At 37.7% G+C, this 14,459-nt stretch overlaps 1 protein-coding gene across 1 annotated transcript; it reads left to right on the forward strand.

Moving 5' to 3' along the window:
- The first annotated feature begins 1,944 nt into the window (after positions 1 to 1,944).
- On the forward strand, positions 1,945 to 12,356 carry LOC139147444 (lysosomal protective protein-like). The gene is made up of 10 exons (XM_070718552.1): positions 1,945 to 2,236; positions 2,876 to 2,987; positions 4,247 to 4,384; positions 4,821 to 4,979; positions 5,934 to 6,025; positions 7,303 to 7,387; positions 8,306 to 8,473; positions 10,112 to 10,272; positions 11,166 to 11,325; positions 11,827 to 12,356. Exons 1-10 carry the CDS (start codon positions 2,052 to 2,054, stop codon positions 11,995 to 11,997), a joined length of 1,431 nt encoding a protein of 476 aa, XP_070574653.1. The 5' UTR covers positions 1,945 to 2,051; the 3' UTR covers positions 11,998 to 12,356.
- The last annotated feature ends 2,103 nt before the right edge of the window (positions 12,357 to 14,459 follow it).

Raw genomic sequence — 14,459 nt, forward strand, 5'->3', positions numbered from 1 at the left:
ATTACACATGCTATATTGTGATACAATGACAGTACTCAAAGAAATTAATTATTTTTATTTCAGCTAATTACATATTTGTATACTTCATGACCTTTTAGAATTAATCAGCGGTGATTAGTTCATTATGTTGATCATAATAATTTCAATGAAGTTGCAAACATGTGGCAAAGGTTCAAATTTACACATAACTTCAATATATAATGAAACACGTGAGCATTTACAGTTCATATCTGGTTCTGTAAGATCTTCCACTTCTCGTTGTCATAAATCAACCACAAACTTGCTTGGTCTACCCGGATTCTCATGAAGTCAAGTTACGTAAAATTCATAGAGTAGGTTCACTTAAACTGTTACACACTGAACTCTGTACCATACTGAAAGTTTTCTGAGAAACAAATTTCCTTCGTAACAAATGTATAGCCGTTTTTTTCTAAAATCATTAATTATGCAAATGAGCAAAAAGTAAGCAAGCCACACCCACCAAAAACTAATCAGTTCTTGCCATTTGCAAACTTAATCTATGTACCAGATTTGATTCTGATCTGATGAGCCGTTTTTGAGATATTGAGCACACAGACAGACAGACAGACAGACAGACACACAGACACACAGACACACAGACATCGCTGCGACATATGCTCACGTGTGTAAACACGTGAGCAAAAATGTGAAGGAGTGAGTGCATAAGTGCTTTTAAAATTATTACTTTTCCACAAAAAAAGAATCAGGCAACTGTGATAAGTTGAATAGTTAATTAAACATAATGGTTTTATTCCGAATAAAAAGGACGCGACATAAAAAGTTAACTTATAGTCTATCGGCATAAAAACTTAACATAGTCTATCCCACGGACACACTGAACGCGGATGCGCTATCAACTCGTGATGTCGATTTCATGATACTATAGTAATTGTTTTGATGACAGATGGCGATGATATTGCGAACTTCTTCTAAATCTGAACGAAGTATTGCTAATACTCTGCACGTCAAATGTAAACTCAACCTTCGGAAAAGAAAAAACTTGGCAACAGTTTCTCTGTCTCATTAAGAAATCCAACTTTTGAGATTGAGAGAAACATTGCGACCGACAGCTTTAAAACAAACAGCACTTTTAAGCCCCAATCCAGTGACACTATGAAACTTATTTGTGATACTGCAGGCGCCATAAAAAAATATCGTAAGTCAATGAAGTTATAAGTGAAGTGAAATACCAATCAAAACATTGAACATGAAAATAACCTGTTCACTGACTGAAATTGGTCACTTTTACTTACCATTCGTGTTATATTCTACGCACATGCGCACACCTATTCACACATTGGCTGAAGGGGCTAGTAGATGTGACTTCTCTTTTTTGTTTTCACTGTTAAAATATTTTCTTAATCTGTATGTTGAGATATTCAGCTTGTCAATGCAGCCTGTACTTGGGTAAACTGCACCGTTCAGTGAATTCTGGTCCAGAAGAGAATTTCAAATGTAAAGAATAACGGTGCGCTTTACACGAATAGACATTGTGTTGACAAGCCAATACTGGGTGTTTACCATGCTTGGGGAGTAGGACAAGAACTTGACTTACAAAACAAAAATGGCGGAAAAATAATCAAAATTTACAGCCACATGCCATTTAAAAGTGTAGCCGGATTTGAGTATTGACAGTACAATACACTTTTACCGAAAGTTAACTACGTATGGTGCAACGTCCGCTTCTCATTTTGTTTGTTCCTTATTTGTCGATCATTCAACCAATAATTCTGTCGAAAAACATCACCGATACAATTTTGGTGCATGGATTATTGAGAGCTAAGCACATAGCAGCTGCCATCATCATTCGCAAAACTTTCGTCGGACTTGTAAATATGAAAACAACTCGACAGACGACCAAACATCAACCGAAAAATAGAACCACCCTTTGTCAGGGACCACGGGATAAAGGTTATCACCTCAGTTGCAAAAGTCACATGACAGGCGCATGAGCGACAAGTTAAGTAGGTGTGTGTGTGTGTCACCTTCCCTATTTGGCTCTACCTGGAAGGACGATTACCTTAATCAACATGGTAACGAACAAATTATCGCCAGGATTTCTGAGCTTTGTTGTTTTTTGTGTATTTTTTATGATATTTGTGGAGGCCGACAACCCAGACGAAATCAAGTCACTTCCTGGTTTGAGCAAGCAGCCCACGTTCAAACAGTATTCTGGCTATCTCAACGCCACTGGTTCTAAACGGCTGCACTACTGGTAAGTCCGTGTTAATATATCACCTATTGTATTCCATAAGGGTACCTATTCTTTGTATGGACTGCTGCAATGGAGATCATAGTAGCTGACAATGTTTTTGCCAGTCATTGATAGTCGCCTAAAAATGGCTAAAATATGAATGCATCATACACTTGAAGACAAGATCATGTTCAGATGTGCATTTTAAACCAATATTAAGAAGTCCTCCTCACATAATTTAAGTTCAAGTTCTGCGAATAACCTGTAGGTAGATTCCATGCTTTGGCTACAAATGCACCACTTTTTTTCACCAAAATCAGAAAATAATGGTTGAAAGACCGCCTGGACTTTATTGATTATGTTGAAGTCGATTGAACTGAACAAATATAAAATGAAAGATTTTGACTTCTATGTTGCATTTTGTATACCTTCCGTGGGTGTCTATTTTGAGGTCATTTAAGGTCAAACATTAGTCATGGTCGCATCACGTGAGGACGCTTTGATGATACAATAATGGGGAGTATATAGTTTCATATGATACATCGAACGATGACGATATACTCGAATCACGCGAACAATTTTCAAGAAATATAGGACGTATGTTGTGAATTCAGTAAAAGTGACAAGAAAACTATAATTTCATTTTCGTTTCGTTTGCAGGTTCGTTGAATCACAGAACAGCCCTAAAGACGACCCCCTAGTGTTATGGTTAAATGGCGGGCCAGGCTGCAGCTCATTGGATGGGTTTCTCTCTGAGTTAGGACCTTTTCATGTAAGGGGGATAAGCACGTTCTTCAAAAAGTCTATACCTTTGTCTGATTTGTTTCCCTGTTGTCTTCCAATTTCAAAAGCAAAACCTTCAGTTGACTACAGCATGTACAGATTGAAGCTAGAATTTGTTTGACTCGGAGCATTTGTAACGTGTACTTCAGTTTAATTTGCATTGTCCTCGCATGATAAGAGTACTGGATTGTTTGACGCTAACATTGAGGAAGGAAAAGCTGAACTAAATCGAAAGTCAATTGAGATGACAACATGCATTGACTTTCACTTTTACAACACACAGCACCCAGACTCACAAACATATATAAATATATTTAAATAACCATACATTTAATTTGATAATACACTTAAATGTGTTATTAATTTTCAGTACACTGAACAAAACTTCAGTGTCCAAATCTGTGCGAGGAAATGATAGCCGATTCATAGAATAGAACAATACTTAGGGGTGGACCATTTACCTGATCCATGGTACATTTTTTTCACTCTCCCACCTTTTTTGTCAAGCCTTCTCTCGCGGATTTTTTTCAGTGATATTTGCTGGGAATATTTTTTCCGAAAATCTTCCAGACCCTGCCCCAGGATATCAAATGGCCCACCCCTTTAGATATCGTGTTAAATATTCATGTCATACCATGCTCTAGTTTTCATGACGAAAAGGAGTCCAATATAACGTCACAACAGCATCAAGACATTGTCAAACCATGAATTGGGTATTACGGTGTTTACACAACAAGTTGACGTCATTGAGTCTTTACATCGACCAATATGTTGTTAAGGTAGTACGTGCCTCGAAAGTGAAAGACTTAAACTGTTGTTCAAACTTTCCTGGTTTGAACTTTCAGCCATTCTCTTACAAAACCAACAATAAAAATCGGGGGGGGGGTCACCGTGCAAAGTTTGGAACTAGCGAAACAAATAACCCAACATTTCTCGACTTTTGAAATTTAGAATGGCCGCCACTCCTGTGTTAACTCTATGGGGGAAATTAACTGAGACGGTGTAAGTTTTTCTTTCTTTAAAATGAGCCCCCACAAGTGCTAGATCAGAAAAGAATTGTAGAAATTCGAAAGTCAGGATATCTGTCCCCGAAGCGCGTTCTACCTTAAGAAACTAGCCCGGCTCCGCTGACGATGGTCAACCGTATCATAACGAGGAAAATCCATATTTTACAGAGAACCCAAAACACAGAACCTAGCGTATGACGTGGCAATGATGCTCATTTAATCTATGTGTCCTGTTTTTCAGGTCAACGATGATGGTAAAACTCTTTACGTGAACGAATACAGCTGGAACAAAGTTGCCAACGTGATCTTTCTAGAAGCTCCAGCTGGTGTTGGATTCTCTTATTCCGATGACAAAAATTATACTACATCGGATGACGAGGTAATCTTGATCCAAACGTTAATGCCACGAATGACACGGCACCTCCCATCGTGTGCACCGATGTTCAATCGCAATATGTCAAAAAACCAAAAGTTAAATTGGTGTTATTCAAATGTATAACGCATATCGCCCTTATGGCTTCTCTGGTTGTATATTTTTACCACAGATTGTGCAATAATTGTATTTAGATTTAATCAGAAAAGCAATATTTTATGGACTTTGGCTGGCTGGTTCATGATTTTGTACTTCTGTTTTCGCAGCTGCACCTTAGTCATATTTCTCTATGAAATGCAAAAGTTTTATATTAACCAACTGCTCTATAGTTGACAAAGTCTAGCAAAATCGGAGTTAACCTCTAAGAAGAAAAAAACCTGGACGGACTATAAATTGCACTCTAGGGTATATTATTATTATTATTATTTCTACTTCTCTGTAGACATCGCTGAACAATTATGCGGCCCTGCAGTCGTTCTTCAAGAAATTTCCGGAGTTTGTCAACAACTCGTTTTACATCACGGGCGAAAGCTATGGAGGGATTTACGTACCAACGTTGTCTGTCAGGGTCATGGATGGAAATGCAACGATCAACTTTAAGGTGTGTGTTTTTTATGATTTATATTTGTACGTAGACAGGGACTGACATGGACAATTTTAATACTACTTGCAGTTCTTGATGATGTCAAAGAAAGCATTCTAAAGCTAGACAAAATGCTTGATATGCGTTCAGTATATGAACTATTGACGTGTGTGGAACACCACATAACAGCGTAACGTCTCTGTATATCTGTAGGGGAATATATCAATACCTTGTATACGTAACGTATATTTATGCAGAACAAGAGCATACGTAATGGAGATCTTTGCGGATCGACCAAGTGTACACTACAGTTGAGTTGTGCATTTTTTTGTATGCTTATGTGTAAGCTTATACTTAGTATATCTGTTAAATGTACAGAATCAGTATATGTATGTATATTGTCGTATATCAAGCATTTTGCCAAGTAAAGTTACTGGCTCCCGCAAAGCTTTCACGTGATAATTTAAGTGCAAAATTGGTATGAAGGTTGCAATCAGGATGCTTTGGAGATGCACCAGACGTAAACCCAATAAGATTATAGGTATTGATTTGAAAACAATGTGAAAAAGGAATGACCATAAACAGACAAACAAACAAACAAACAAAGAAACAAACTCAAAACTTATGTACTTGTGAACATTACCTGACCCACAGAGTAATATCAGACAGTTTATTTTACTCTGTGCCTGACCCGAGCAGTAGTAGTTGTCAAAAGTTCATGACAGATGTTACACGGAGGGGTCAGTCACTCTCAGGTATAGGATTAACTGGGGACCGGGGACAGTAAAAATTAGGTAGGTATATGAGGTAAATTTGAAGTTAGGGTCACATGGAATAGTCTTACATGTAAAGAAGACACCCGCCACACTTTCTGTATGGCATTCCATTGCATGATTCTGCTAGAATTTTATGTCGGCGAAATTGTCCACTGTACATAAGTATCATAGGCTGCATCATTTGCCTTTGTTGTAGGGTTTTGCTATCGGCAATGGTCTCCTCAGCTGGGAACTCAACGACAATTCACTCGTCTACTTCAGTTACTATCACGGCATCTTCGGGGACGAGTGAGTATACACACTATAGACTTCGGTCAAATAAACGCCTCTTTGACCTTTCTGTGAGAATGTTTACTCACAATATATTTCGTTGGATACTTTTCTTGCTCAATTTCAACAAAGACAAAATCAGTCGCAAATTCAAGTTGGCACTTTTTTCTCTGGACTGTTGCATCGGTATTTATGAGACATGGATGTGAATGGTGACATCTCTTTGATGTTTGAATACTTTTGCATATCTTGCTCTCTATTCATGATTTTATTAGTGCGACCATTCACCGACAGACGGTAGTTGCAGGGATGCATAGACAAATAGTTTATTTAGGTGCCTCCTTAAAAAAGGCAGTCAATGTTTATCTTTTTAGAAGTTTGATTCGGACACTATTTTTAATCAGTGAAATTAACACATTCGATGCAAAAGCCTATCCACAAAATATATAGTAAAACCTTTGGGAACTCGGGTTTGCATGTACTTGTCAAGATGCGCTTGCTTGAAATTGGTGTATATGGAAAGCCATGACTAACTTAAGTGGTCATATCATGTTGTGCTGGGCATTCAATATATTGTGCTGGGCATTCAGCATACCATGATATTAGACCACTTAAGTCAGTTATGGCTTTCCATAGGTATATAGGCTAAACATTATCCCGCTATATGATATGATTCGTCTTGTTGCAAATAGGTTTGCATTGACGATGGATGTGGCATGACTTTATATGAAACCTACACACAAATATCACTGTGACAGGGGTTACGTGTCAGGTGGTCCTGGCACGATGACGTCGTTAGGTTTTCATTCTGAATTTATGTATCAGTAGCCTATATCATCAAGTCAAGTATCATCATCAACAATGTTGTTGTAAAGCTCTTCAGTGGGAATTTACTTTCAATGAGATCAAATTAAAAAAAGATTACCTTATCTGTATTAACAAGTACATAGGCACCTGTAATCTAAATATGCCCATATATGGTCAAAGGGGCGTTCCTTGGTATTAAAAATGCCCATATGAGGGCGCTGTTTTTAAAAAGCGGCCACCCGCTTAAAATCTGTGATTGGTTAGATTTTCTCTTTCCATAGTAACTATGGCAAAATTGGAACAGGTGACCTTATCTCTTTAACCAGTACATAGGTAACGCTGTGAAGGTAGGAGCGGGGCGTCCATGATGAAAGTATTGAGCCTAAGTTACGCTTGGTAAAATTTTGCATTTTACGCTTTTTCGTAATATCGACACAGAAGTAATGATGGTATTTTGATAATTGTCACTCTGTATTTTTTTTAATAAGTCTGTGGGCGGACTTGAATAACTACTGTTGCAGCAAAGGAGTGTGTAATTTCCATGACAACACGGATCCGAATTGTCGCATTGCGGTGAGTATATCAGGTCAATAAATACAAATATCCCCCTGATAGCAGTATACCCAAGAAGAAACTGTCAACGAATAATGTAGCTCTGCTGCAGAAAGATCCATGAACGAAGGTACAAGATAAATTACACTTCTTCAACCCGTAGTGAAGATGTTTCGAAAAGGAACACAAAAAAAATAAGCAAGCGTCACTTACTACAAGTTTTTCTCTACAAAAGTGTTGAAATATATGTCTGTTAAAATAGGCGAGAGAATGGGTAGTTTTATATAATTTATTCATATGAAACTATTGAACCTGTGAATCTCGCGATATTTCTGACAAGTAAGGAATGGGCCATTACACCTATAGATGGGTTGGTTAGAGCATAGACAGTAGAGAAACACCTACTGTCTATGGTTAGAGTAAGGACATGCAATCATGTTTCCGTTTGAAGATTTTTCAATTTTCTGATCATACACTTGCATGCTTTTCCCTAGACCTCTTTCAGTTTTGAGTTATGTGAATTTTTTTTCCATGATACGCAGCAATGTATGAAAGCCCATTAGGGACATTTTTTGTGAGAAAAAAATCATTATCTCGCACGCACGAGATACTATCTGGTGCGCACGTAAAAGTACCTGGTGCGCACCAGATACTTTTACGTGCGCACCAGATAATATCACGTGTGCACGAGAAACTCTCTCGTGGCCACGAGAGAGTATCTGGTGCGCACAAGATAGTATCTCGTGCATATCAATGATAGTATCTCGTTCACAGAGATAGTATTTTTTTTCCTCACAAAAATGTCCCTTATGGTCTTTCATAGCAATGTTTTTCGTTTTTTTACAACTTTTTGTAAACAGCTTTTCTCTGTTCGGGGCCATCCCTCCCGAGACCTCATAGTCGATCCCTCATATCTTGCAACTTTATTGACTCTTTCAGATGGACCAAGTAAATCATTTCATAAATGATATCGGTTTGAATACATATGCACTGTACATGGACTGTGCAGGGGGTATCCCACCGCACGCAACGAGATACTTGAGGGACATGAGAAATCTGTTCCGATTCTTCAAATTCGATCCACCAAAACTACGACCGACGAAAAAGGTAACATAAATCGAATTTAATCATAGAGAGGGTATCAGAAAATTAGGCCCAGTGTCAGTCCTGACACAATAAATCTAAGATATCTGGTGTTGTTTTATTATATGCCTTGATGTGAGTGCAAATCAGTGCATTGATTTGAATAGGAACATCCGGAGAGTTAGCGGGCTGGTGAACGATGTACTGACCGGTTTCGATAGTTACCCGGTCCAGTGAAGCCCTTCGACATTTTCGACGTCAAAGTATACGCTTAATGCCAGATGTAAAATATCAATGCTCGCACTTCTATTTTGATTTTCGTTAAAATCTGTTTGATGCTGGTCGATAATGGTAAAATTGTTTGAAAATGCTCTGCATGGAACTAAATGTCATAATAGCATTGACTGTGAAGAGGCATGTAATACAAATATTATTGCCTGAATACATGGGTTTATGTGCCCTCGCAGCAGGAGACAATTTGCCCTCCTGGCGTCGGGCAAATTGTCACCTGCTCTCCGGCACATAATTTAAACCCATGTATTCAGGCAATAAATATATAATGTTTGTTATTATGCGTTACTGCCGTGGCCAGCACATTGTACAATAACGTTAAAATTATTACTGGCCATCCTTTAGACTTGGTCCAAGTTTGTGAGCATTTAATATCAAAACAGAAGGAATAAACTTCACCAGACTGGCACCCTAAGTTGTAGGGGTGAACGCCTTGGCTTGGCCAGCCAGTAACAGCTGCCGAGAAAAGCCAGGCGACTGGGGCCAAGTCTAGCCATCCCTGACTTACAAGAGCTTTCACTTATTTTTCGTATCTTTTGTAAAGTTACACTTTTAACAGTCTCCCTGTTTTCCCGAGTTACCTTGTTCATATATGTGTGTGCACAAAATGGAAATAGAGGGGAGTGTGTGTAGGAGGTCACAACATTTTCACAGAGGTAATGCGAATGAACTGGAGGGCCAGTATTAACTTTCTTGCACATGTACTTACAATGATAACAATATGGAAAAAATGAATATAAACAACAACAACAACAACAACAACAATAATAATAATAATAACAATAACAACAACACAGATTCCCAATTTTATTTTGTCAGTACCAACAGATGTGATGTCTGAGCTCCATCCGTTAGGGTCCGACTGATGACATTGATGTCACGATATGGTCACAAATCGGAATTCCATATCGACACAAAAGTTACACTGTAATTATGAGAAAAAATATGAACCACGACACAGTTTACCACATGAACATCAAGGCGGTTAACGCCATTTCCCATACACATGTTGGCACTTAGCTGAGGGGATGGGTTTAAGCATAGGCCCTCCAGAAAGCGAGGAGCGTTTTTCTCGATCGATAAGTGTACCGAGGATGAATTGTCCGGGGGGGAGGGGAGTGAACTGTCCACCAATGTCACAAGTGATATAATTGTAAATTGCTATAATGGAACATTGTATTACTAGGAAGCACGTGACGCTGAATACGTTTTGGGTTTACGTTAGAACCAAAATATTGTGAGATTTGGTAATCTTATAGAATTATAGCGAGGCTTCGGGTTCTGATTCACGACAAGGGAATTTATTTCAAATCGGTGAATTTTCGTCCTCTCTCTGACAACGATTATCATTCCTTTAAAATTATCATTCAGGTAAACGTCACAGGACTTCCTACAGTCAACTCTGGCAAGAACGGTCTGAAAAGCGTTCCTCCGTGTCTTAACGTAAGCGCAGCTACTTCGTATCTGAATATGCCGGATGTCAGAAAAGCGCTGCATATACCAGAAAGTGTACCATCTTGGGAGATGTGTAGGTACGTTCAGGCAGAGTGATTATAGTCTTTTTTGAATTTGCCTTTCGCATCAACAGGTCAGTCCACAGCGATGATGACGGTCAATCAGCGGTAACTTTTGATGTATTTTTCGTCTTTGTTCTGCCTATAAAGTAGATTTCTTTAATTTACTCCCCAAATCATGTCAAAATGCATTGTGTGCAGCCTGTTAACTCATCCTAAAAGAGTGCTTAAACATATCCAATGTTTTTTTTTATAGCAACTTGACCTATATTTCCTTCTTGACCATTTGACAATAACAATACTGCATATTGTACACACTGGACTACTTTGCAAGGCTACTGATTTTAACGCATGTTTAGCAGAAGAAGAACTTGTTTTCATGATGAAAACAAAGTAAACCCCGTGATCCATAATTATGTGTAATGGCAGTATCTCTTTCCCCGAACTCATTATCCTAAGGTAGAATGCGCCTCGGGGACAGATATTTGGACTCTCAAACTTTTTTCAAATTCTTTTCTGATCTACCTCTTGTGGGGGTCAATTTTAAAGCTCTTGGTATCAGAAAAACTTTTACCGTCTTAGTTTTCCGGAAATCGAAAAGTTTATTTTCTTCCACAGAATAAACACAAGGACGGCGGCCATTTTGAATTTCAAAGATTCGGTAAATCTTTGGTAATTTGTTTCACTAGTACCAAAATTTGCACGGTGATCTCCGATTTTTATTCTGTATTTTGAAATAAAATTGTTGACAGATTCCTTAATGAAAGTCTGAGCAAAAGTTTAGGCCTTTAACTTTCGAGGCGCCTACAACCTTAATGTTGATCTTTGGGGCTAGCTTTTAAATACTTTTCGCCAACATGCAAATCGGACGCAAAATATCAAACTAAGACCTGATCATTCTATCTTCTCAGTGACGAGGTCGGTAATAACTACCATACGACCTACAAATCTATGTACGACCAATTCAAATCCCTGCTGACGCAGTACAGAGGCATGGTATACAACGGAGACACCGATATGGCGTGCAATTTCCTCGGCGACCAGTGGTTTGTGGAATCTCTGAAACTCAATGTAAGATAACTACATTAATAAGTGCCACTTATTATTTCAATTTAAGCAAAGTCTGCAATGATTACATTTTATTCAGTTTTCCATCGCTGATTTAAAGTAAGTGTGAAGTTTTGATTCTGTTATGGTTGTGCTACAATTATATAGCAGAACAGTATGGATGAAGACGAAGATAAAAGATTGGATTTTTATGGCATGCATATTATCATAATTACTTTAGAAAAGCCTAAATATCTAATTATCTAGATGTGTTCTTAGAAGTCAAACGCTTACATACTAGTATATATGAGTAAACTGTATGTTTTCTGACAGTAACACAGACTTAAATACTGTAGAAAGTAAATTTAGGCATAGGGCCAGGAGAGACGAATAAAGCTGCATCCATAGTATGTGTACTGGTTGGATGATACATATTGGATACAAATCATGGAATGTGGTATTGCCGATTGCAGCCTGATTTGATATTTTCTTTGACTTTATCGCCATCTTTTTCTTTTTCTTCAGGAGACACAAAAACGACAGCAGTGGATTTATAACAACCAAGTGGCTGGATTTTATCACAAATTTGACCGTCTGACTTACGTGACCGTGAAGGGCGCAGGTCACATGGTACCGCAGTGGAAACCTGGTCAGTCCCTACTGATGTTCGAGAACTTTCTCAACGGTACAATGTAGTGTACTTGTCGGACAGATAGACACGTGATCTTAATTTGAGGCCTGCTGATTGGCTAGCCATTACCTGTCATGAGAATACATTATCCCAGTCAGAATAGCACATAATATTTCAAATGCTTAAGAAAATGATATCCAGAAAAAAGCAAAACATTTCTGTGAGGAGTTCATCCCCGAGTTCATCATTCGACCCAATCCTGTAATTTTCTTTATCATTTTAATGAAATTCCAGTTTTTATAGATGTTTCGTACATTAGTATACTTTTAGGACTGTCCTGCCTAACTGAGGAATGAATTTTTTTAAAATTGTGTGATTTTTTAAATAATAATTTCAGAGCAGAACAATTTTGACAGTCAAACTGATGTAGTGTACAGTAATTTTTGTGTGATGTAGAATTATGATGTACATGCTTTTTCGAAAGAGGCTGTTGAGTATAGATTACTAAATCAGAAAAGGTATATATAAATACACACACACACACACACACACACACACACACACACATATATATATAATATATATATATATATATATATATATATATATATATATATACATGTGCAAATTTAATAAACATGCAAATTTAATGATATATATGCAAATTTAATAATATATGCAAATATGCAAATTTAATGAGAAAGGGGAAAATGTAAATGTAACTGGAAGTTGTTGTTATCAACATCTACACCTTGACTCAATGTCATCCAGTCCGATATCTATGCTATGATGGCCAAAAAGTGGTGCAATGTAACATCTGGTATGAAAAGTGTGACATGACCTGAAATACACAGCCAGTCCGATATCTATGCTATGATGGCCAAAAAGTTGCATTTGGTATGAAAAGTGTGACTGACCTGAAATATACAGCAAGAGTAGTCGTGGAAACCACACTCAAAGGTCATATGGGACCCATATGACCAATGTAAACACTGTACCAAGGTACCTTGGTGATTGATGAAAGGTAAAACATGTTTGTCATAATCTACATTGTAAAATTTAAATGTTGCAGCTATGATGATGTGATGCATATCAATATGCATATATCATGAATGGAATACATTGTTTGTAAACAAGAAAATCCCTAAGAAGCAGTTCCTACGACCCCTCCCTAGAAACTCAACTCTGCTATTTAGGTGAAACACGTATTGTGTAGCAGTATGCTCTCTGGTGAGGACTGACAGCAACATGGCCAACCCCTTCAACACTTTTGGGATAAAACAACTTGACAATTTTTAGCAAACAGGGGTAGCTGGATTGATGTAGAAGGGTTAAGATCTCGTGGTGAGACGTCAAATAATACCAGAGTAGCATGCCAGACACATAGCTTTGCCAATGTTGTACATGGCACATTTCACTGGGTAACACATTTACACAGAATTTTGAATTGCATGAACAGATGAACAAATTATTCAAGATCGGGGACATTTCGTACAATGGTATAGATAATGGAATAGCTTCAAAAGCACTTTATCCACAACTTGTACACAGGAAATCTACTCAGAACTATAGCACTAAATTGCAGTGTTAAGGTTGTATGCGCCATGAAAATGAAAGACTTAAACTTTTGCTCAGACTTTCCTCAAGCAATCCTTAAACCACTTCTTTCATAATCAAAAATAAAAGTCGGGGATCACCATGCAAAGTTTGGTACTAGAGAAACAAAACACCCAATATTAACCGATATTTGATAATAAAAAAATACTCCATAAGCTTCAAAATGAATTCCCACAAGTGGTAGGCCAAAAGGATATTGTGAGAATTTGAGTCCGAGTCTGATACCGAGGCGCATTCTTCCTTAAGCTTTTTTTCACGTCCCTACAACTGTGCAATGTTAAATTTCACTTCAACTGATAGTTTTCAACAATTACGAATTGAATCTTTATGCCATTGATTCTATAATCAATCACCGTTCCTTAATACTGCCTATCCACAAGGCAGCGGTATAGGGTAGTTCAATACACAAAGCTCACAGAGATTGGTGTGATGATCCACCCATCCGATTCAGTCTATTGTACATCTGTTACTTATTCAGAATGTTGATCTGTATCTTACCAATGTTTGTATAAATTGCTAATAAAAGATGAAATTAACAGACTGTGTATGAACCAAGTCATTTTTGTGAAATAAAGTACATGAAATATACATCTGTGTATACAGCTGAAATAGAAGAGTCGTCCAAGGTAGTTAGAACAGATCTATTGGCAAAGGAACTCTCTCGACATCATGGCTGGAGGACTCTAAATCTTTTAGAATATTGTCGTTTGTACAATCTACTAACTACACAAGTTACGTACATATCAAACAACACACATGCATCAGTTTAATCCATATCAGCAAAATATCTTCATCACCTCTATCATGAAAGAGTAGATACAGGCGGACTAACACAGTTAAATGATTTTCATGCACTGACTTATTACCCACCATTTGAATGGCATACAAATGTGACATAAAAAGCTTACGT

Source organism: Ptychodera flava, chromosome 13, assembly GCF_041260155.1.
Source record: "Ptychodera flava strain L36383 chromosome 13, AS_Pfla_20210202, whole genome shotgun sequence".
Taxonomy (NCBI): domain Eukaryota; kingdom Metazoa; phylum Hemichordata; class Enteropneusta; family Ptychoderidae; genus Ptychodera; species Ptychodera flava.

Coding starts and splice junctions, on each gene's coding strand:
- LOC139147444 (XM_070718552.1), top strand. CDS start 2,052: ATGGTAACGAACAAATTATCGCCAGGATTTCTGAGCTTTGTTGTTTTT. Junction 4,980..5,933: donor ATGCAACGATCAACTTTAAG/GTGTGTGTTTTT, acceptor CCTTTGTTGTAG/GGTTTTGCTATCGGCAATGG. Junction 7,388..8,305: donor ATCCGAATTGTCGCATTGCG/GTGAGTATATCA, acceptor TGACTCTTTCAG/ATGGACCAAGTAAATCATTT.